The 26,187-nt window shown below is 33.6% G+C and overlaps 1 protein-coding gene across 2 annotated transcripts in view; it reads left to right on the forward strand.

The window, feature by feature from the left end:
• Positions 1-6,742: 6,742 nt before the first annotated feature.
• The window catches only part of LOC138706459 (uncharacterized), a 54,906-nt gene continuing 35,461 nt past the window's right edge, over positions 6,743-26,187 (forward strand). The window contains exons 1-5 of one of the 2 annotated variants that reach the window (XM_069835783.1): positions 9,088-9,349; positions 10,284-10,467; positions 13,600-13,719; positions 20,830-20,943; positions 24,761-24,818. In XM_069835783.1, coding sequence (XP_069691884.1) covers positions 13,701-13,719; positions 20,830-20,943; positions 24,761-24,818 — 191 coding nt within the window. In that variant the 5' untranslated portion in view covers positions 9,088-9,349; positions 10,284-10,467; positions 13,600-13,700. Of the gene's footprint in view, positions 6,945-7,824; positions 9,350-10,283; positions 10,468-13,599; positions 13,720-20,829; positions 20,944-24,760; positions 24,819-26,187 lie in introns of those variants that run through there. The other variant, XR_011333999.1, reaches the window with a different exon arrangement.

Here is a 26,187-nt window from a genome sequence, read left to right on the forward strand (position 1 = left end):
TCCTAAGTATTTGACTTGTGTAGAAGGTGTTAGATGTGAGCAGTTACAATAATTAATTGTTAATTCATTACACGAAATACTATAATTATTAATAGGTGGAGGTAAACCTTTCGTTGTTAAATAAAATGGAATATAAGTAGTTTTATTAGTATTTAAGGACAGAACATTAGAGTCAAGCCAATTTTTCACTACATTAATTCCATTATTAGCTTTTAAATAAGAGTTATCCCTATTTTCCCCATTAAATGTTAGTACAGAATCATCTGCAAAAGAAAATATATTACCACCAGATTTGGCTTCTTAAAACATACGTGGACATTGAGAGTGGGTTGTAAATTCCTTAGAAGAATAAGATATTGTGTACTATACCTATGAAAGATTTATTCGACTTAATCGTTACTTTCATAACAGCATATTGTTATCAAGCATATTTTTAACTACATTTGTTTGTGTAAAATTCTAATTTTTAATAATATTAATACATACTTACAAATGGCTTTTAAGGAACCCGGAGGTTCATTCCCACCCTACATAAGCCAGCCATCAGTCCCTATTCTGAGTAATATTAATCCAGTATCTACCATCATACCCCACCTCCTTCAAATCCAGTTTTATATTATCCTCCCATCTACGTCTATGCCTCCCCAAATGTCTTTTTCTCTCCGTTCTCCCAACTAACACTGTACAGTATATGCATTTCTGGATTCGCCCATACGTGCTACATGCCCTGCCCATATCAAACGTCTGGATTTAATGTTCCTAATTAGATATTAGGTGAAGAATACAAGCGTGCAGTTCTGCATTATGTAACTTTCTCCCATCTCCTGTAACTTCATCCCTCTTAGCCTCAAATAGTTTCCTAAACACCTTATTCTCAAACACCCTTAACCTCTGAATAATTTCGAGGGAAAAATTGTTCCGGGGCCGGGTATCGAACCCGGGACCTTTGGTTAAACATACCAACTGTCTCCCAACTGAGCTACCCGGGAACTCTACCAGACACTGATCCAATTTTTCCCTCTATATCCACAGACCTCAAAGTGGGCTGACAACCGTCAAGCAACCAACTTTGAGTGCACACTAACTCTGTGTGACTTAAATTGTGCTTTTCTGTTAACGAACAGTGACGTGTATTATGCAAATCAAGCTTTCAGATATAACTCCCTGTGAAGTTGATTTGAATAATTTCGAGGGAAAAATTGTTCCGGGCCGGGCATCGAACCCGGGACCTTTGGTCAAACGTACCAACGCTCTCCCAACTGAGCTACCCGGGACCTCTACCAGCCACCGATCCAAAAATTGGGATCAACTTCACAGGGAGTTATAGCTGAAAGCTTGATTTGCACCCTTAACCTCTGTTCCTCCCTCACAACCATATAGAACAACCGGTAATATAACTGTTTAATAAATTTTAACTTTCAGCTTTTTTGAGAGCAGACTGGATGACAAAAGCTTCTCAACCAAATAATAAAGGCATTTCCAGTTTATTCTGTGGTTAATTTCCTCTCGCGTGTCATTTATATTCGTTACTCTTGCTTCTAGGTACTCGAATTTGTTCACCTTTTCAAAAAATACATTTTCAATTTTTATACTGACATAAACATGTCCACATCGCCCGTCGCTCTCATTATTTATTAATTGAGATAAGCCGTTAACATAGCGGTTGTACCGACCAACCAGCAATTGTAACAGTGTACACACCCAAACTAGTACAACAAAGAAAAAATAGTAAACCCAATTCACCATTAAATTGTATTAGTACTATTCTGGGATTGTTCATTATTCCATTTCGTACTATGTTACGGTCACGAGACGTGTGGCGAAGTGCATCAACCTCGATTAAAAACGCAGTAATCATAGATTATGAAACGACGGTTAAACAGTAACCGTGATTAAAATGTAATTTCTGTGCACCATTCATAATCATCGATTACTTAAACATGATTATCTGACACCTCATTTAACCAGAATAATGTCTATGATGGTACATTGTTTCTACAAATTGACTAAAGGAAAGCATTCATACCTCTGCAAAGATAATAGTCAACGTCTAAAAACGACTGCGAAAATTCTGTTCTACATCGATATGAACGTGTCCTACATTTTCGCATTACATTTGTTTGCCTTTGGGCGCTCTTATATTTGCGAGTTGCATTTCTTTATTTTTCAGTGGTTAGGTTAAAATCGTACAAAATTGAAAATTTAATGCAAAAAAGATTATATCCCAATGTGAGGTTGAAGTATCGATATTCTTAATTACTAGATTTAAATATATTATAGGAGAAAGATGGAATATCAATAAAGGAAAAGGATGCAGAATATTAGTAGGAATGTGTATACGATGGGGTGAAGAAGGGATAGTGACGCGAAACATACAGCCTCTCCTATCCAAATGCCATCCTCACCTTCCCGTGGTCCACCCTGTTTCTACCAACGAGGAAATGGCGACCGAGTCACAGCGGTATAACTGTTTCATCAAATGCAGAGGAAATGCTGCATTACAAGCCTGTCCAGAGGCTAAAAGTGGCAGCCCCACTACTGGACTACCTAACGATAAGGCTAGTAACCTATCTTAGGGAAAACTACATTACTTTCAAGCCTCAAACAAGCAGTATAAGGATAGATAATTTGATGACAACCCAGAGCAAGTCAACGGTTAAACGAAATTGGAAAAAAACAAAATATGTTCACATACGCTACTTGGAATGTTAGAGGGATCAATCATAAAGAAGAAGAACTAGATGAAATATTGAATAAAAAGCAGATTAAAATAGCAGCAATAACAGAAACAAAAAAGAAACTAAAAGGTACAACTGAAACAAAAAACTACATAATCATATATAATGGTGTTAATAAGAAGACAAGAGCACAGGCCGGAGTAATGATTTGGATTCATAAATCAATAAAAAACAAAATAAACAATTATACATACTGGAATGAAAGAATATTAGAAGTACAACTCCAGATAGGAAGAGGCAAACTAACTTTCTTTAGTCTTTATGCTCCAGAGGAAGGAAGAGTTGAAGAAACTGAATTGTTTTATGCCCAGTTGCAAGAAATTTTGAATAAAGTAAATAAAAATAATTACATATTATTAGCCGGAGATTTAAACGGTAGAATAGGCAACATCGAAATAAAAAATACCATAGGAAAATTTGGAGAACCTACCATAAACAATAATGGAGAAAAAGTAAGAGATTTTGTATTATACAATGAAATGAAAATCATGAATTCATTTTACAACCATAAAGATATTCATATGTATACATGGTCAGCACGTGGCTCAAAATCTATCATAGATTATTTTATAGCAAATAGAAAATTATCCGAATTATTTTTAGATGTCAAGGTCTTCAGAGGAAGTGACATTGGATCAGATCATTACCTTGTATTAGCAAAAGTGAGATATACACCAAGATGGCTACATTTAACAAAGATAAATGCCCCCAAAAAAGAATTAATGCGTTACAAAATTAGATTAATCCATGACGACAATGTACGCTGACTTTATCAAAAAAGACTTGAACAAAAAATGTTAGAAATACCTAAAGATGAAGACATTCACAAAGAATGGGAAAATATTAAAACTCAAATATCACAGGCAGCCACGGAGAGCATCGGAAAATATAAGGCTTTCACACAAAAGAAAAAATTAAGATCTTGGGATGATGAAATTAAGGAGATCATAAAAAATAAAAATATAGCTTATAGAAAATACCTTCAAACAAAATCCGTTAATGATGAAATAGATTATAAACATAACAGGGCGATAGCTAACAGAGAAATTAGAAAACAACACAGGCAATCATGGAAAGAGTTTATATCTTTTTTAGAAACTGACATTTATAAAATGAAACCCAATACATATAAAATTTTAAAATACATGAACAGAGACATAAAGGAAGCCGCCAAGATAAACCCTTGCCCCAAAATAGAAACATTCCTAGACTTTTACAAAAACTTATGGAACAATCCTACTTTTGATTCAAAATTCTGGGACACAAAAAACCCAGATGAACAATGCATTACAAAAGAAGAACTACAAGAAGCATTAAAGAAGACGAAAAATAGTAAATCACCTGGAGAAGATAACCTAAATTCAGAATTGTATAAATATGCAGGAGATCTATTTCAAGAAAGATTACTAAGATTTCTAAACAGAATATATCTGACTGCCACTTTACCGGAAGAATGGAAAAATAGTGTAATTATTCCCATATATAAAACAGGAGATAAACAGAATGTTGAAAACTATAGAGGGATTAGTATCCTCAACACATGTTATAAGATATTTAGTAGGATTTTAAATGAAAAATTAAAAAAACATGCTGAAACTTTCCTTCTGGAGTGTCAAAATGGCTTTAGAAAAGGAAGATCATGTGTAGATCCATTATTTAGTATCAAACTATTGTTGGAAAAAAGAAGAGAATTTAATTTAGAAACCCATATAGCTTTTATTGATTTTGTGAAAGCTTTTGATAAAGTCCGAAGAGACCTTTTATTCGACATATTACAAGAAAAAAATATTCCAAATTTGCTATTCCAAAATATAATAGAAATCTACACGGACAGCAAAATAAGTGTCAAAATAAATAACTGTATATCCGAAAGAAAATTAGTTAATAATGGAGTTCGACAAGGTTGTCCACTATCACCAACTTTATTTAATATTTATATAAATGAAATTATTTTAAAATGGAACCAAATCTACACATCAGGAATCAAAATAACCAGTGCTCTTATTAAATACCTTACTCTATGCCGATGATCAAGTCATAATTTCCAATTCAGAGGATAATTTACAAAGAGGATTGTATACATTAAATGAAATATTAAAAATTTTGGGATGGAAATTTCAGCACAAAAATCAAAAGTAATGGCATTTTTAGGACAAGACCCAGTGAGAAGTAAGATAATACACAATAACCAATGCCTCGAACAAGTGCAAAATTACAATTATCTGGGTTGTGAAATATCTTATCAAAATGAAAAAGATGTGAACAAGAAAATTACCAAATTTACACAAATTCTAGGAATAATAAACAATACATTAAAAGCTAAATTAGTACAAAAATCTACAAGAATAAAAATATATAATACACTAGCATTACCCACCCTTCTATACGGAAGCGAGATTTGGACATTAAAGAAAAAAGACATGAACAGAATCAAAGCAACGGAAATGAAATTTTTCAGGAGAACAGCAGGATATACTCTTTTAGACCGAAAAAGGAATGAAGAAATTTTAGAACAATTAGAAGTAGAGTCAGTAGAAGAAAAAATCACCAGATACAAATTCAATTGGCTAGATCATGTAAGAAGAATGGAAAATTCAAGAATCCCAAAAATTATGATGCAATATAAACCTAGAGGACATCGTCGACCAGGAAGACCGTTAAGAAGACTGCTAGATGGGGCCGAAACAGGTCTACAGAGGCCTAATTCGTGAAGGATGATGATGATGATGATGATGTGTATACGATCCAGGACACCATTTATACGAGGGGACTGTGCATTATTTTAAGATCCATCCATAACTTCTCTTTTTTCAGTCAGTGACATAGAAAAAGAGATATTCGAGTGTTCCTTCTTAAAATACAGAAAATAACTGTTGCACAGAATTCTAATAGGCCTATAAGCAGCCTATCCTTAGGAGAAATACAACTGTAGATTTTGATAAGCGAAATCCCTCCTGAAATTTTCTGTCACCCGCTCTCCATAATTTTTAAGTACGATATTTTACGACGCTTTATCAACATCTTAGGTTATTTAGTGCCTGAATGAGATGAAGGTGATAATGCCGGTGAAATTTGTCTGGGGTCCAGCACCGAAAGTTATCCAGCATTTGCTCATATTGGGATGAGGGAAAACCCCGGAAAAACTTCTACCAGGTAACTTGCCCCAATCGGAAATCGAACCCGGGCCACCTGGTTTCACGGCCAGACGCGCTAACCGTTACTCCACAGGTGTCGACCTCTCAATCATTTCTATCCAAGTAATTCAAGTACTGTACAATAATAATCGCCTTCGAAATAATCACCTGTGGATCTGGCCGCCATTTTCTTTTACTTGCTCTACTAATCACTGGTTATCTTCTTTAACCACTCGAATATGTCCGATTAGAGATTATTGTGGTTAGCCTCCTATGTAAGTCCTAACCAAGGTCGATCCACCGTAAAAATGGTTAACCAGGGGTTAGGTGACAATTTTAACCGGTGGTTACACTAACCGAAGTTGATGCAGGTGGACAATAATCATATGCTTTGCTTTTTTGAGGTTTACTTCTAAACTTATCTCCTTACTTGCTTCAAGTAAAATTCTTGTGTTTTCCCTAATCGTTTGTGGATTTTCTCCTAACATATTCACAACATCCGCATAAACAAGCAACGTTCAATAATAATATTAATAACAATAACAATAGCAACACTAATAAATTTACTAAGAATTCTCCACAGTAGAACAGTTGCCCTTTTCACTTCACTAGACCTCCAGCCATCCACTTCTCTTTCGCTCTTCCGATCCAACGCACTCTTCCTATTTCCAGCTTCATTATTTTTCTTGGAATCTATTTGTATGAATGTTCTTATGTCCAAACCAGCGTAGTCTTATTTCTCCTACTATATCGTCCAAAAAGAATTTTGACCTTTATGTAAGGAAATTCTCAGGCAGTAGTTTTCGTTGGGTTTCGTATCAAATGGTTTTCATAACAACGTGAATTCGAAAATATTTGTTTTGCTAAATCTTCTGTTTTATAATTTCAGAAAAAATACTTCAGCACCTTGGCATAATTCCCAGATTCTACTTCCATAAGAAGGAAACTGAAACGAATTCAAAAAGAAGAAAACAGTACAAAGAGTATAACATGAATAACACCACTAGGTAAACTTACCATGTACCTATGTACCCTGAGAACCTGCATCGAAGAAGGCATTTTTAACAAAAATGTAAGTAATTTCTGTATGATTTGTAGCTAATCTCTTACTTACTTACTTACTTACTTACTTACTTACTTACTGGGTTTTAAGGAACCCGCAGGTTCATTGCCGCCCTCACATAAGCCCGCCATTGGTCCCTATCCTGAGCAAGATTAATCCAGTCTCTATCATCATATCCCACCTCCTTCAAATCGATTTCAATATTATCTTCCCATCTAAGTCTCGTCCTCCCCAAAGGTCTTTTCCCCTCTGGCCTCCCAACTAACACTCTATATGCATTTCTGGATTCGCCCATACGTGCTACATGCCCTGCCCATCTCAAACGTCTGGATTTAATGTTCCTAATTATGTCAGGTGAAGGATACAATGCGTGCAGCTCTGCGTTGTGTAACTTTCTCCATTCTCCTGTAACTTCATCCCTTTTAGCCCCAAATATTTTCCTAAGAACCTTATTCTCAAAAACCCTCAATCTCTGTTCCTCTCTCAAAGTGAGAGTCCAAGTTTCACAGCCATACAGAACAACTGGTAATATAACTGTTTTATAAATTCTAACTTTCACATTTTTTGACAGCAGACTAGATGACAAAAGCTTCTCAACCGAATAATAACAGGCATTTCCCATATTTGTTTTGCATTTAATTTCCTCCCGAGTGTCATTTATATTTGTTACTGTTGCTCCAAGATATTTGAATTTTTCCACCTCTTCGAAGTATAAATCTCCAACTTTTATAGTTCCATTTCGTACAATATTCTGGTAGCTAATCTCTAATGCTGTGAAAAATGTTGAGTTAATTTATGATCTATGGCAGAGATTTTGTTATTGAATTTTGTGAAAATAAATTTTATTTACTGGAATTTATTATTATTTTGTTTCTTTCTTATGTTATAGCTTTGGAAGTGTATTTCGGGGTTCGATTCCAGATTATAGAGGACTAGTTCATATAAATTATGGAGGATCGTTTCCTGAAAAAAAAGACGAGCTCGCAAGCCTGAGCAACCACTCATATAGAAAATATAAATAGAAAAGCAGAAGCAAGAATTTTGTAAATTCTACAATATGAAGCTGCAATAAGACAACGACATTAATAGTTTTTTGTACAATTTCTAAGAAGTCTTTCAAGTGTAAGCAAGGAAAACAATAAAAATAGTGGTTTATTTTAGTATCAAGATATTTTGGTCGCAATATGTGACACTATCAGTTACTTCATACCAGAACAATTTACAAAACATTTAAATAACGATGAAAATCTCTTAAACACTGAACACAGAAATAAGAGATATAGAACAAACCCGACTAATTTCGTGATATTTTTATCCACCATCTGCTCGAATGCATCCATGCATCTGATGGCTGCTTATACAGTCTGCCCATGGTCAAACATGTAACATGACATATATTATGCCCATAACCACAAGTGACTTCACTGACCGTTAAGAGCTGCCATCTAGCGACATTTTTTTCTATTCAATGAGTTGCTCAATTACAAAAGTTGGTATATGACAGAATTAAAAACAGTTTCCAAGTTAAAAATGTCAAATGAACTACTAGTAGAACATTTTATGGAACTTGTAAGGTTAAGTTGTTATTTTTGTTCTTAAAAAACTGACTAAGACCATAGTATATTTGGTGCTCCCACCTAACATTTCTGCGGAAGCATTGTTAGAATGGTCTCATGAGCAGGCAGTATAAGCAGCCATCATATGCATTGAAGCAGGCGGTATTTGTATCTAATTATATCACGAATTTATACCAGGGACAAATATAATCCTGATGGTACATTATAAAAGGCAGAAGATGTATTATAACATAGATTTTGTCCACTGAGATCTTGGAGTGACATGAGCGGATTTTTTGGAAACTACTTGAAGAGTTGTATGATCTGTAGCTTTGGATTTGTGAGTGAATACACCAACCGATTTCCTTCGTTAAAAGGAGAGTTTTTGCTGTGCTTGCAATATTTTGTAAGTAGGGGAGAGTCGGGTAGTATCGGACATCAGGTAATATCGGACAGTGAGTTTCTTTCATCTACCACACGATGATAGTACCTGATTGACATGGTTACGTTTCTGTGATGTCGCATAGAGAAACGTCACCATGTCATTCAGGTGCTACCATATGGTGGTAGATGAAAGAAACGCACTGTCATATTACCCGATGTCCGATACTACCCGACTCTCCCCTAAGTCAATTTAAACAGATTGGTTATTCTTCTTTCTGACAATATAACCACACATCTAGTTGATCTAAACTTTCAGAGATTATTTAGTAATCAAAGAATGCGGGAAATGTGCGGTTTAGTCTCCAACATCCTCAACCGTTGTTTCCATTTCCGTTGAAGTTATTTATTTAACTTCCACTGAATCTAGCAGTGACATACAACTTTAGATACGGACATACTGCAAACAGATAACGGGTAAGTAAGACTAAAATATTATTGGAGCAGTATGACTTTCTCCCGTACTTATCATTGTTGTTTACATAGGCTATTTCGTAAGTAGACGATACCGCACGTTCTGTCATTGCTATATAAACAAAAGAGATATCACAGTGTAGTGCGGTAAGTAGAAACAAATACAAAAATGGAGCCTCTATTTAGAAAAATTAAATGTTCTATTATAATTCGTACAATTATTAAACAGATACTTCACTCTTCTTCAATCTCTTGATACACTAAATCCTCAATGATTTACCATCTCAAAATTTGTTTTTAGACTTTAAAGTACTTAACGTAAGACAAATTTATTATATTGTATTAATAAAATTCATACATAAAAATCGAGATAATTTTGAATTGTATTCTCATAGTTATGAAACAAAAGGTATGAATTCTTTAAGATTGTTTGAACCAAAATGCAACACTGTTACAGTATTTAATCATAGTAGTAATTTAGGCCCAAGAATATATAACAAATTTATATTTAAATATCCTAATCTTGTCAATTCTAATAGTTCTAGTATTAAATTTAAAAAGTTATGTATGGATTTTATAAAAATTGAAAAATTGTAAATTTAAATTTATATACTATAATTGCATAGAAGACATAAGACAAAATAATCAATGACTTACCTAAACAGATTTTGCACTCTAAATGTTTACAATATGCTGATGATATTAAATTGTATAAAGTCATTAACAAACAACAAGACGCTTCTGATCTACAGCATGATTTGGACAGACTATATAGATGGAGTAGCGATAATTTTCTACTGTTAAATCTTAATAAGTGTTACTTTATGACGTATTCTAAAAATAAGACAGTTGCTCAAAATTCATATGAAATTAATGGTGTGAAGTTACTTAGAGTTGAATCATTTAAGGATTTGGGTATTTATTTTTTTATTTTTAGTAGGTTATTTTACGACGCTGTATCAACATCTCAGGTTATTTAGCGTCTGAATCAAATGAAGGTGATAATACCGGTGAATGAGTCCGGGGTCCAGCACTACCTCAACCAGGTAACTTGCCCCAAGCGGGATTCGAACCCGGGCCACCTGGTTTCGCGGCCAGACGCGCTAACCGCTACTCCACAGGTATGGACTTGGGTATATATTTTACACACAACTTATGTTTTAAAGTGCATTTAAATCACGTGGTAAGTGACGCATATAGAAATTTAGGATTTATAATCAGAAATACAAAAGAAAAAAAAATGTAAATAATATTGATACTCTATATAAAACTCTAGTTAGGAGTAAGCTAGAGTATGCGTCTGTAATATGGTCACCTCAGTTCCAGTCCCATCAGATGCAAATAGAAAGGATACAGAAAAGATTTTTACGTCATTTATATTTTAAAGAACATCACGTGTCATCTTATGACAAGCAAATTTCATATAATCAGTTACTTTTTTAATTTAATTATGAAACTTTACAATCTCGACGATTAATAAATAGTAAAATTTTACTATATTAGACTGTTAACGGTATATTGAATAACTGTGATTTTCTAAAATTCCTTCAGTTCAATATTAAAAAAAAAAACAGAATTACGTCATAGGCAACCTTTTGTTATTCCCATTCCTAGAACTGTTTTCTTCAAGAACTCTCCATTGTTTGTTATGTGTAATACTTACAACTCTCTGTCTTTAAGCTGTGATTCTCAATTAGATTTCAGTTTAACAGTTGAAAAATTTTATACAATATTAAAAAGAATTGTATTTCCTTAAATATTTAAATTATAAAGAAGTGTATTATAATGTTTTTACTCTAGTTTTTAAATAATTTTGCATCATTATATTGACATTTGGCACTATATTAACAGCAATATTATATTCTAGCATCTATTACCGTTATGTATTTTCTTTCTTTCGTTTATGTTGTTTGTTTTGTTTTTTTTTTCTTATTATGTATTTTGTGTATGTATATATGTAAGCCACCTGTAATTGGAAGCCTTCTTCTGTTGGTGGTGGATTTAAAAATAAAATAAAATGAAATATTAATAGAAATTTAATTATCAGAAACAACAAAGACTGTTTACACAAACAAAATAACCGACATATTGCCTTGGCAACAACGTTCAAAACTTTCTCACAGGAGACAATTTTACCTATCAAATAAGTTTATGCAATATTCAAAATTAAAAACAAATTTATTTACATCGCGATCATTAAAAAAGTATATGCAATATACATGCATTAAGTGCGTAACAGAATCTCTGAATTTGAAGAAACGTTTCAAATTGTTTCCTTGGTTCTGTTATAATGCACTTACCACATTTGTATCACAATATATCTTCTTCTATATAATTTGAACTGGTAATGGAAATTACGGGAAAACGGCTGAACGGATTTTAATAAATAACCCCTCATTTTGAAGCTTGGAACCCAAAGTTTTTCGGAAAAATAGTAGTTTTCAGTGAAATGTCAATTTTCCTACATCATTTTCCTTTTTTTTTTTTTTTTTTTTTCCAAAATCCATCTTTCGTCAGTTTTGAGAACTAATTGTATCCACGGCCGACTTGATGTTCGCTTCCTTAAGCGAAGCGACATCAAGTCGGCCGTGTTGCATTTCAGAATAAAACAAAAGACACACTACAATAAACAATAGGCTATTACACGAAGGCCATGACCTACAGGATTGCTGACATAGAGTTCAGACGGCTCAGATTCTTTCGAATCATAATGCCAATATGTCGATCTTCATTTGTGAAATTCTTTGATAACGTATAAAAAATAATTTACAGGTTTGATTCCCTGGTCTGTAGTTTTCCGAGTACAGCTGTGTATTGGATATTAAGAACTACGAAACTTTTTTGGAGTCTATAAATATTTCAAATAGTAGCAAACGTGTCCTTAACTCAATTTCATTAAAAATGACTAGGGATGTTTTTGTAATAATGTCTTCATATTATCAAGCATATTTTAACTATATTTGTTTGCGTAAAATTCTAATTTTTAATAATATTAATACTTAATTACAAGTGGTTTTTAAGGAAACCGGAGGTTCACTCCCGCCCTCACGTAAGTTCGCCATCGGTCCCTATTCTGGGCAAGATTCGTCCAGTTTCTACCATTATGTCCCACCCCTCAAATCCATTTTTATATTATCCTCCCATCTACGTCTCGGCCTCCCACAATGTCTTTTTCCCTTCGTCCTCCCAACTAACACTCCATATGCATTTCTGGATTCGCCCATAAGTGCTACATGCCCAGCCCATCTCAAGCGTCTGAATTTAATTTTCTTAATTAGATGTTAGGTAAACAATATAATGCGTGCAGTTCTGCGTCATGTAACTTTCTCCATTCTCCTGTAGTTTTATCCCTCTTAGCCCCAAATCTTTTTCTAAGCACCTCATTCTCAAACACCCTTAACCTCTGTTACTCTCTCAAAGTGAGAGTCAAAGTTTCACAACCATACTGAACAAACGATAATATAACTGTTTTATAAATCCTAACTTTCAGCAATTTTGAGAGCAGTCTGGATGAAAAAAGCTTCTCAACCGAATAATAACAGGCATTTCCATATTTATTCTGCGCTTAATTTCCTCTCGAGTGTCATTTATATTTCTTACTCTTGCTCCTAGGTACTAGAATTTTTTCATATTTTAAAAGAATAAATTTTCAATCTTTGTATTCACATTTCGTACTATGTTATGATCACAAGACATAATACTTTGTTTTTTGAGGTTTACTTCTAAAATTATCTCCTTACTTGCTTCAAGTAAAATTCCTCTGTTTTCCCTAATCGTTTGTGGGTTTTCTTCTAACATATTCACAACATCCGCATAAATAAACAGCTTGCAATAACAATATTAATAACAATAACAATAGCAACACTAATAACTTTACTAGGAATTCTCCACAGTAGAACAGTTACACAGAACTATTAGTTTTATATCTCCAAAAGTTTACATTATAAGTATCCTCTTCCTTTTCACTTCACTGGACCTCCAGTCATTCACTTCTCTTTCGCTCTTCCCATCATACGCACTCTTCCTATTTTCCGCTCCATTATTTTTCTTGGAATTTATTTGTATGAATGTTCTCATGTTCAAACCAGCGTAGTCTTATTTCTCCTACTACGTATATCATCCAAAAAGAATTTAACTGTATTTAAGGAAATTCCCAGGCAGTAGTTTTCGTTGGGTTTTGTATCAAATGGTTTTCATAACAACGCGAATTCGAAAATATTTATTTTGCTAAATCTTCTGTTTTATAATTTCAGAAAAAATGCTTCAGCATATTGGCATAATTCCCTGATGCTACTTCCATTAAGAGGGAACTGAAACGAATTCAAAAAGAAGAAAACAGTACAAAGAGTATAACATGAATAACACATCACTAGGTAAACTTACAATTTTTTTTTATTATCCAATTTAATAAACCCTATTTCACCCTGAGGTATATTAGGGTTATAGTTGGCATCAAAATACATATTTTATAAGCAATAAACAATAATAAATTTATAATACAAAATTCGAAAATGTCTAACCATTTCAGAGTAAATACACGACCTAAAAAGGTAATCATTAATACATTCATAATTCATGTGAATTGTAACCTTGACCACAATTCTACAAGAATGGATCCTGTTAAAGATTAATAAGATGTTTGAGGAATAATCAATTGTATATTATACAAAAATGTCTAACTCTTTCGGAGTAAACACACGACCTAAAAAGATAATCATTAATCAATACTAATAATAAATCTGTAGCCGAAATTTTTCTGCTAATTTTAGATTTTCCAGAAATAATTGGTTCTAACATATATAATTAACCACCCTGAAACCGAAATTTATGTTTGTATGTCTGTCTGTCTTTCTGTCTGTATGTTTGTTACCTTTTGACGCGATAATGACTGAACGGATTTCGATGAAAATTTGAATATAAATTAAGTTCGTTGTAACTTAGATTTTAGGCTATATGGCATGCAAAATACTTTATTTAAAAGGGGGGTTATAAGGGGGCCTGAATTAAATAAATCGAAATATCTCGCTTATTATTGATTTTTGTAAAAAATGTTACATAACAAACGTTTCTTTAAAAATAATTTGCGATAAGTTTTATTCCTTGAAAAAGTTTGATAGGACTGATATTTAATGAGATAAATGAGTTTTAAAATAACTGCCATCTAAGACCGTGTAATGAATTACAAAACAAATGACTTCGTCTATAAGGGGCCTTGGACAGCAACAATCGAAAGCTATGAAAGATAGCCTACAGATAATGTTTCTGCGTTTCTATGAAGTAATATCGGAAGCTAAATTAACCGATTTGTATAATTAATTATTAATTCACCATTGGAAAGTGTAGTTTCTCTAGATGGACATAATGCTATAATGTTATTACAGTAACTTCTGATATGATATAATATAATATAATATAATATAATATAATATAATATAATATAATATAATATAATATAATATAATACAATATACAGTAATATAATATAATAATATAATATAATATAATATGTAATATTATATAATATAATTTAAGTTATTTTAAGGGTTCACAACCATAGTGGGCCAAGCGCCATTTACTGAATACGTAGAAAACAAGGGTTAAAATTAAGTTATTACCATAATTCAATGGAAACCTATAACAAGTAAACTATGGTTGCATGTAATAAAAATTAAGAAACATGTTAAAGGAATTGTCATTGCACCAAATGAGTGTCTCTGGACCAAAATGATGGCATTTTAATTATTTCGATGCAATTTAAATTAAGTAACATATTAAACGATTTATCCTTCTATCAAACACGAATGTTCCCTGGACCATATGTCCTATTTTAATTATGTAATTACTTTATATTTATTTCTAACGGGTGCAGCGGAGCGCACGGGTACGGCTAGTACATTAATATAACAAAGTTTGACTTTCACTTTCAAATTTATACTTAATTCATGAACAATGGAACAGTTAAGAGTAATAAAAGGATATTACAAGCAATGATTTACGGTTACAAGTTACATACGTGATTGAGGAACAGGTACAATAATTGAAATAACAGCACAAGTAATTACTTATAACTAACGAAATTCTTGAAGGGCAATACAAAAGATTTAAAAACAAATGTAAACAGTAAAGGAATAGTAGAAAAATTGACTTAAAATTACACATTCTTTTTAAAGTAATAGGTAACAAAAAATAGATACTAATAACAATACACTGACTGTAGTTAGAGATTAAACACATTATTTTAAAAACAAACACGCAGAGGAACAATAGCTATTTTCAGGCATTATATACATGGACCATGTCTTTAATTCACATTTTTTGACGTTACTTCGTATATAATTTTGTCTTTCAATCTATTTAAATTTGTTATTTTTCACTGTAACAACAAAAATATGTTTCATAAAGCCTCAAGGCTTTGTATCATGGTACTCTTTGTTAATGGCAACCTCTAATGGTTTTAGGAAGATATATATATATATATATATATATATATATATATATATATATATATAAAATAGCAATTAGACTTGTTATTTTAGAAGCAATAAATAGCTATACTAAGAGATGGCTTAAAATTTACGAATTAAATACATTATTTAGTAACAACAGTTGGCAATAAGGAGGTATTACAAGAAATGGCTCAAAATTAGAAATCAAATGCCTAATTAAAATAATAAATTAAAACCAATAGTACAATATTATAGTATGCGAAAACAGTTTCATTATAGTTGATTAGAAATAGTACGATTTTTTTTTCCCGGAATAATTTAACATTTTACAGTTTCACGAATATTCTATTCACGAAGGACATGAAATAATTATACGACTTAGAGTTGGTAAGTATATTGGTTAACGGTTTGGTAAATGTATAATTTAAAGTGTTTAGTAACAACTCAAGCTCGTATCTTTCACGGCAAAAGACTGGACAATCATATAATACATGTTTGACATTTTGAGAATCCTCCCCACAAATGCAAGTTGCATTGTCTTTAATATGGAATTTATTTATGTATTCCCCGAATTTTCCGTGCCCAGTCAAAAACTGTGTCAGTACGAAATTTGGCGTTATTACTTTACATTTATTACGATCATACACCTTTGGAAAATATAGCTCTTTTGTAAGAATTCCCTTATCACTATTGACCCATCTTTCGTTCCATTCTTGCATATAATGTTCTTTGGATACTTACAATTTAAATGTATCACAAATTTTAAAACTTCAGTTTGGAATGACTAAACACGGATCGGAGGCACGACCAGATATTAATGTGCTAGTTCAATTTGCCAAAATTATAGGAAAATTACTAGTGTTCTCTTGTTACCAGTATTACTGTAATTCAGGCACTGTAACTTTATTTTTTGCTCTCTTCCGTGTAAAAATTTGAGGTATCTAGTTCTTGCATTCTGGTAAAGATTTAATGATGTTGACACATAGCTGAATTATACAGATTTATATAGGATTTTACTTGGCAGTATATTAAACACAGACAAAACTATTAATCTCTAGAGTCTTACTCTTTAAATAATTAACTAAACCTCTTCCAAATGGTTTAGGTACGAACATTTTAGCACTGAAATGTTCACTTCATATTTCCATATGTTACCAAAATAACTTTCATATTTTGGCAAACTTTTCTTCATATTCCACCGGTCCCTAGTCATAAGCTTAGAAGTAATGCTTTAGCTGTTTTACGAGAGGGTGAAGGATACTGCGAAGAAAGGTTACGATATGTAGATAAATGTTAAATCTAATGAGAAAAAATTGACATGGGAGATAAGAAAATTCCAATGAGTGCATGACACGTCTAACTCTAATCATAGCAATATAATAATAAATCGTCGTTGTTCCTGCAATAACTCCTATGTGACACATTTATCGATCGTCAGATTTTTTCTCTATTTTTTAAATAGTGATAGAGCAATTAATAAAATCTGCTATATGTAATTATATTTCTTTGTTATTCACAGTCTCCTATGTACGGCTGCCACAGGATGAATAAATGTGTTTTTTCTTCCTACTGAAAAATGTTATATTTTACACATAGGACTTATTCTAGGAACAACGACGAAATACATTTTAACACTGTAGTAGGTCTATTTTATTTTATATTCATGTTATAATTAATACTCGATATAACCATGATATACCCAATATTTCCATGACTATTGCCAGCACTTAAACTTATCTTACAGAACATTGCTCATTTTTATATTTTTTTCATACCTGTGAGAATTGGTCTAATATGACTGAAGTAGACAATAAAGTTCAAAAAATGAAGAAAATCAACATCTCTAACAAACAATATAATTACAGCAATTATTCGTTATAACGATAAGTTTTATTGCAATGTAGTAGCTCATGGATTGTGTAAGGAAGTGACAATAGTCTTCTATTTCCATGGTACGAGTGACGCCAGAGTTTGCTGAAAACCTTTCATGTCAAAACGTTACAATTTTTCTCTCCTACTAGGTTAAGTATAGGAGTTTCACTTCAAAATATTATGATAGGGATTTATGCAGTAAACACCATAGAACACGGAAGAAAACGTAACACCGAAACTGTCCATTATCTGTATTAAAGGGTTAGGTACAGCTTACAGCAGTAGAATTTTTCGAAATATTCAACATTTTTTTCTTCCATTAGGATATATCTTGTACAACAATGAAAATTGCTATATATAAATCACTGTCCTTCAGCTATATGAAAAAAAAATATTTTTTTACGATTTAAAAAATTATTTACATTTTTTAATTCAAAACGGCAGTAATGAAGCTTTTCCCTCATAACTCAAAAACTTGTTAACTTTTTCAAGTTCTCTCTCGTTTATTTTATTGATGAAACTCCTGTTTACAATATCATGCTGTTTCAACTACTTTCCTTAATTAATAATTTATATTTTTATTTTGTGTTGGAAGAAAATACTGATATTTGACTATTTTTTAATGAATTTATTTTTTATCAGACAGTCTATCAAAGTTACAGAAGTGACCTTGCATTATATTGTAGATATGATATGCATAAATACTCTAAAAAAATTTATAACAGAATGTTGGACAGTTATTTAGTCATGCGGGAAACACTTCATCGCTGCACAGTGAATTGAATTTTGAAATAAAAAATGTAAATAGTTTTTTTAAATCGTAAAAATATTTTTTCACATAGCAGAAGGACAGTGTTTTACACATACTAATTTTCATTATTGTACAAGATACAGTAATGGAGGAAAAAATGTTGAATATTTCCGAAATTGTACTGCTCTAAGCTGTACCTAACTCCTTAATTCCATTTATTTTCGTTAGGTTTTTACTTTTTTTTTTAAGGATAAATGATACGTGATCGATGCATGGAGATAAACTTTATCTTTAAGATTATTTTCTATTCCACTGTATTGGGCATTGGACCCTTCGAACAGATTTGAAGACACAGAATTTGATATGAAGATGTCTTTGTATCACTTATAGGTACAATACAGTCTGATCCGTTAGGGAATACATGAAATAAAATCTCTACAGAAATTATATCCGGAGAGATACGAAAGTTATTTTAGTTGAAATATGAAGTTCAAACACGGGAGTTTTGTATCATTGTTTTTACAAACAAAAAATCAGATGGTCACTTAGCAACGACAGAATGAACAAAACAGCGTTTAAAGGCAACTAGCTACCGACATCTGTATTGCTGTTTGCAAAATTTGAAAGTGTAACATAAGTTCAAAATCATTTTAACCTGAGTAGGCCTATGATGTCCGCATAGCTACGAATTACAAGTTCATAAGTAGGCATCGCGACTCCGGACCCAATAGAGCAGTTCAGTGGGAAATCCGCACAACGGCGTACTGAGTATAGTGGTAAAGCGTACAGTGGGTGGGAGTACTGTAGAATGAATGCAAACAAATACGCAAAGGAAAACGCTCTATATTTAAAAGTTCTGATGAATAACTTGGTTTTCATACAAACCTATTTTCAAACTGTGTCTGGAACTATTACACGGTTAGAAAAGTCAGAGCAAGAGATGCTGGAAGCCCTCAGATTAGTTGAGGAAATGACACAGAAAATTAATGAAACACCAAGTACACCGGTTACTGAACGTGTAAAACAGAAGTGGAAATCAATTTAATGTAAAAATAACGGATATGGAACATTGTGTAACATAAACAGCAAATTAGTGGACATAGAGTCACCCGAGAATAAAGGATTGTCTCTTAGAGACTGCAATGATGTTAGGTTTTTTCGTTTTGCTCCTATCACGTCATGCGACGTGAAGTGCAGCTATTCACAGTACAAAAACTGTGTTTGGCAGATGAGCGAAAAAGATTTACGTTTGAGACACTGAAAACGTATCTTGTAGTACATTGCAATTCGGTACTGTAACTGCACTTCCTAAAGACGACCAATAGGATGAATAAAGAAATTAAATCTGCTACATGTATATTTTCACCATTAACGCTGTGTATAATTAAACACAAATGCTTATAAAAGACAGGAGAATAACCTAAATGCTTTTCACATTCTTTTGACAATGTCATTGTGTAATGTATATTTACTTTCAGAATGTACATATGTGTGTGCTTCCCCATACTACCGTACTCTACTCTAAATAGCAACGTTGTTACCTCAGCCCATTTCTGCCTTTCACTACCTGCTGCGAGTCAACAACCTATAGTACATGCACAGTAAACTTATTGTATCGGATCCCAAGTCTCGAAGTCTATTCATAAGGTTATGGTACCGCATATTTGAAGAAAGTGGATATGTTAACATGCAAAATACTGCTGGGCATAAACGTGTTCTCAAAACTGAAGCTCTTGTCAGCGCTGATAATGATATCTGTATGATAGCAAGTTCCAACAAGAAATATTGGACGACTGTCTGTAGAGATAGCTATGTCATACACAACTTGATAACATTACGTGGAACTTTACCTCTACCGCATGCCACGTATTCAGGCATTATACGATGTAGATCTCCAGAAAAGGATCACATTATTTTCTTTTCATGCCACAGCTGCAAGAGGAAAACAACATGAGCAGGGTGATTGAGGAAAAGAGGTCGTGAATAATATTCGACATCAATTGGTGAGGTCATTGTGGCCAATTACATAGCATCCAAATTCTCCATAGTTGACGCCATCCGAATGATGATGTCTATGCACGGCGATCCATGAATATTGATGATTTCAAAGCAAAGATTATCCTTGTTCCTGAAAAAGCTTCCTACCCTTGAGATGTTACACATGGGAGAAATAAGACGATATAAATTTAGTTGTGTAAGCAATGGTGGCAAATCGAGTTATAATGTGGGCAAAACCACCATATTTCTAGAATATACTTATACCTCACTGAAAAATATGGAGCAGCACTTCTGATATTACAGCATTTTTATGTAATGTGTTCCCAAACGAATCAACCTGTATTTTTAAAGAATAAACTTAAACTGTATACCAAATATTTATAATCTTGAAGTTAGTAAATCATATTATTTTACAGTGCTTTTGTATTTCCTGATGTCATGTATGGGTCTAAATATCCACGCTCAATTGAAGAACGACAGCGAGAATGATAGTACGGAAGAAGATAATACGGAAGAAGACAGCATGTATGGTAAGAAACGTATTGAAATAAAGTATGTAATATGCTCATAGTAAGATAAACTATTATTATTATTATTATCATTGTCATTATTATTATTATCATCATTATCATTATTATTATTATTGTTACGTTCTTTCTTTCATTCGGGTTACGATTGTGCCTTTCCTGTGCTTATCCGACAATATCTTAATCTGTGGTCTAAAGCCACGCTAGCCTCGTGAACAGAGAATATTGTAACTTTTTATTCAAAACAAGAATGTAATTTTATTATTTCAACAATAATAATCACTTTCTACAATTTAATTCTACTCCCGTCAACAATGGGATTTAGAGCAACACAGTATTCGTTATTGCACTCCACAGACGACAATGACAATTTACTTGGATTATTGAGAACAACAATGAACTGTTAATCTTAATTAATGTTCACAAAGCACTATTTACAAATCAGAACTGTCAGTTCTCAGTTCACTGTTCGTTTGCCCTGGCTAGTTCTTCTAGCTCAGTCACTCGAGTTCACTGTAACTCGAACCCCAGACCTTCATAGACAGTCCACTGAACTTCGAACTCAGGTCCCCCAACTGCGGTCCACTGCACTCGAACTCAGGACTTCGGACACTCACACAGCTGCGGACACATTCAAGTCGAACTCCGGTCTCGAAGCTGGCTTCACTGCTACACAAGACTGGCTGGCTTGCTGTTCACCGACTATACAACAACTAACTGCTACTCAAGTTCACTCGTGTGTCGTATTTATAACTAAACCATAGTTTCTGGAGAGTTCGCAATCAGTCAACAGATGCCTAGAAGATAACGCCTATCCAGACTTCTCTGGGTTTCTCCCCTCTCTGCTGCGGTCGCTCTCTCTCCTCTCCTCTCCTCTCCTCTCTCCTCTCTACGCCACAGCACATGCCACAGGAAGCAGATGAGCGCGCAACTTGCGCCGAACGGCGGTCGACCTTGTAATCCTTCTGCCGGTCGTGAGATCGTATCCCAGCTCTGTCACAATATGTTTACTTGTGAATAAAGTTTTTTAGTTTTCGAAATTCTCACTCGAGTGATAAACTACTAATGTGTCCAATTTTTTATGCTTATAATACATAATAGTCCACACCTGTGGAGTAACGGTCAGCGCGTCTGGCTGCGAAACCAGGTGGCCCGGGTTCCTTTCCCGGTTGGGGCAAGTTACCTGGTTGAGGTTTTTTCCGGAGTTTTCCCTCAACCCAATACGAGCAAATGCTGGGTAACTTTCGGTGCTGGACCCCGGACTCATTTCACCGGCATTATCACCTTCATATCATTCAGACGCTAAATAACCTAGATGTTGATACAGCGTCGTAACATAACCCAATAAAAAATACATAATAACAATAGTAATTATATCACCGGCCTTAGCGAGTAAAAGTTCTAGTTTAGCTTGGTCTAATACAGGCCTGCATAAACGGTGCTCATTGAGCGCGGCCGCTCCTTCGGAGCGGGAGAGTCGTCTAACAGCTCTCCGGAAAGGTACGTCGGAATGACGTAGGCCTGCTATAAGTAGAAGATAGTCCACGCAGCAATCTGGTGTAATGGGTATTATCAGTAGTTATTTCACTTTGCCTATCTACGGCTACATAATGGAGGAATCTAAAAGACGGAAAAGTGATCATCAGGCAAATTCTTTCAATACTGAATGGGAAAATGCTTATATTTTTACAGAAGCTGGAATCAATACTTATCTGCCATAAAAGTTTGAAAGAAATAGAAAAATATAATATAATGCGTTATTACTAGTACACACATACAGATAAATGGTTTTGTTAGTGAAGATCGCAGTAAAAAGGTTCAGGAGTTGAAAATTGCATTATTACATGAGGTAGGGTAGGCTACGTTATAATTTATCAATCTTCAACAATTTAAATATCTCTCTTCAGGGAAAAGGCCGCCTAATTGTTGATATGTTGAATAAATTACGGGATTTCAGTCGTAAACTTACACTTTTCGTAAGTCAGTTTCGGGGAGATAGAAACTGGTCGTGATGAAGCTATATTAAAAGATTATGTGCAAATATTAATTGAAATTCAAAATGAATTTAATTCTAGGTTCCAAGATCTTGTCTTAATTGGAAAGAAGTTTAAAGTTGTCATAATAAATGCCTTCAACAGCAGTTGAATCAGTGTCATACGATTTACTTATTGATTTCAATGTGGCCTAAGGGCTAAAGGCCGTTTAATAATACTAGACTACTAGTCTGGTTGAGTTTTACAAGACTAAACCTCAGCAATAATATCCACGACTACACAAGCTGGATGTGAAAATGATTGCTATGTTTGGCTCAACATTTATATTTGTGAGCAACTGTTTTCTATTATCAACTTTAACAAAGGCAGACATCGAACATCTGTAACTGATGTTTCATTACCAACAGTATTGTTTCTTTCAGCTGCCAATAGCATAAAACCCAGTTTTAATGTACTTACTTACGAAATAGCCACAAGAAAGAAACAGGAAGAAGAGGATAATAATATGAAGAATAAGCTAGTAAAGGGAGAAAAAGATAAAGAGAAAGATGATCAGATGTACCGAGAAATATGAAGATAATTAAAAGGACGAAGGAAAATTAGCAATGGAGAACAAAGAAAGAACAATATAACGTAAAGACAAGTTTAATAAGAAAGAGGAAAAAGAGAAAGCAAATAGTAAATGGAGAGAAATATTACAGTGGAAGTGAGGGCACTGAAAAGGACGAGTCGAAGAATAAAATGGTGAAGTCTGCAACAATAAGGAAAGAAAATTATGAAAAAAGAGACAAAGATGGACAAATATTCCATTCCTTTCAAAAGCTCTTGTGGTATTTTTTCTTACTTGGTTATTTAATGGTGCCTTATCAACTACTAGGTTGTTTAGCGTCGATGGTATTGATGATAGAGGGATGATATTTGGCTAAATGAGGCCGAGGATTCGCCATAGATTACCCGACACTTACCTTACGTTTAGGGAAAATCTAGGAATCAACCTAATCAGGTAATCAGCCCAAGCGGGAATCGAACCTGCGCCCGAGCGCAACTCCGGATTGGCCTTAGCCGACTGAGCTACGCCGGTGGCTCCCAGTGGTATTAAATTTAAATATTAATATACGATTATTTCATTCAAGATTATCAATAAATTAGAGCATTAATATCTTTTGCACGATAGTCTGTTTTTTCGTCGTTACAGTAAACGGCCACCACGACTGTAAGTTGATTTTACTGAATTCAGAGCTGGCAACCTAGATAAGTACGTTGAAATTTTACAAATAACTGCTCTAGAATTGTAATAAAAACCACTGCCTTCTATGTATGCTACAATCCTATAATGCATGTAAATATTCATACGTAAAAGGTAGTATTAATTAATATATAGGCCTATATTATACGAAATAAATCACTGAATTTTAAATGTACTGAACTTCAATTTAACAATTCGAACTTCACTTAACAATATATATATATTGAACACCAAATATTGCAAGTACATGAATAATGTTTACTCCTTCACATTAAAGGTGATGGTGAAGTTTCTACATTGGCCAGATTCAGCTGTTCATAGTGTAATGTACGTAGCCTATTGTACATTAAAATTTTAAAAAATATTATTTTCAAAATATATGTACTATCGTACAAAAAATACTGTACAATGCTCGTTTATGAAGTGCATTACAAAATGTCGGAAATTGGAAAACTGCTCTGCTCGTTTTTTAATTATTCCTCGATTTTATAAAAAGGACTTCCCAGCCTTGTCTCGTAATACACTATTACACTTCTTCCACGCTTTACAGTTACTTTATACTTGTATTAATTTTTTCCAGACGATTTCGTCATAGATTCATCAGAATCAGGAAACCAGCCTGTGTTCGTAATACCATTGTGAGTATTTCGCTGTGTCGTTATTTGTTTAAAAAATCAATTTATATTACCATAATTACTGTATGGTTATTCTATTACTGACAATAATTATATGCATATAATTTATGAAATCTCTTGTATTTTGTGAAACGTCTTCACCAAACATGCCAAAATCAAAATCTCAAGTGGGTCAAATGATCTAACAAGCAAACGTTGTGATGGGGGCAGATAAAACAGTTATTTTTTTCTTACACCATGTTAATAATGTCAAAAGAATTGCTTATACAAATTTTGGCCACTCGACCGCAATTACAAAGGCCGTAAAAAAATAAGTTCGCCATGGGCCGTTAACATAAAAGACAATTTCACTCGACAAATTTATTGGAACAGACACAGCAATTTTTTAGCTATTTTTCAACATATTTTCCACCGGAATTGAGACATTTCTCATATCATGGGATCAACAGATAGAGGTACAAACGCAGTCAAACGCTGGTTCCGATCTGAGGCGGCTGACTTCTATAACACAAAAATTGATCCCATGGTATGACAAATCTCTCAATTCGAGTGGTGGTTATGTTGACAAATAGCGCAACAATTCCTGTATCTGTTTCAATAAATAGTTCCATGCAATTGTGCTTTTCTCTATAAACGGCCCCAGGCAAAATCACTTTCTGGACGGCCTCGTAATTGCGATCGAGTGGCCAAAATTTGTATAAGCAATTCTTTTGACATTATTAACATGGTATAAGAAAAAAAAATAACTTTTTTATCTGCCCCCATCATAACGTTTGCTTGTAAGTGTAAAGGCTCATTCACAATGAAAATTAAACATAACGTAAGCGTTAACTTAACAATATAAACGTTACGGTAAAATCAAGGAGTCATATCATCATTCACGATAGGAACATAAACATAACATCAAACACACTTGGTAACCATGGAAACATAACAACGACGCCATTTCCTCATATTCTGTCGTATACTTCAGCGCTCCACCATTGTGTTCTGTTTGCAAATCACGTAAGCATAAGCATGAAAGTTTGGAGTTTGCAAACTTTCATGTTAACGTCTTGCGGTAATGTTTATGTCAATGCTTATGTGACACATTGTGAATGATCCCATTTGGTAGCCTGGGCAGAAACTTCTGTGTTTATGTTACGGGTATGTTTAATTTTCATTGTGAATGGGCCTTAAGGTGCCGGCCCGGATGGCTCAAGCGGTAGGGGCACGGCATGTCCCTATCGCTTGGTCCGAAGGGTTGTGGGTTCGAGTCCCGCCTCGGGAATGGGTGTTGTGATTGTATTAGTATAAGTAAAAAACAAAGGAACCAAAGGTAAAACAAACAGAAAACAAAAATAGATAACTTTAGAAAAACGGCCTCTGGCCG

The sequence above is a fragment of the Periplaneta americana genome, chromosome 9, assembly GCF_040183065.1.
Source record: "Periplaneta americana isolate PAMFEO1 chromosome 9, P.americana_PAMFEO1_priV1, whole genome shotgun sequence".
NCBI lineage: Eukaryota > Metazoa > Arthropoda > Insecta > Blattodea > Blattidae > Periplaneta > Periplaneta americana.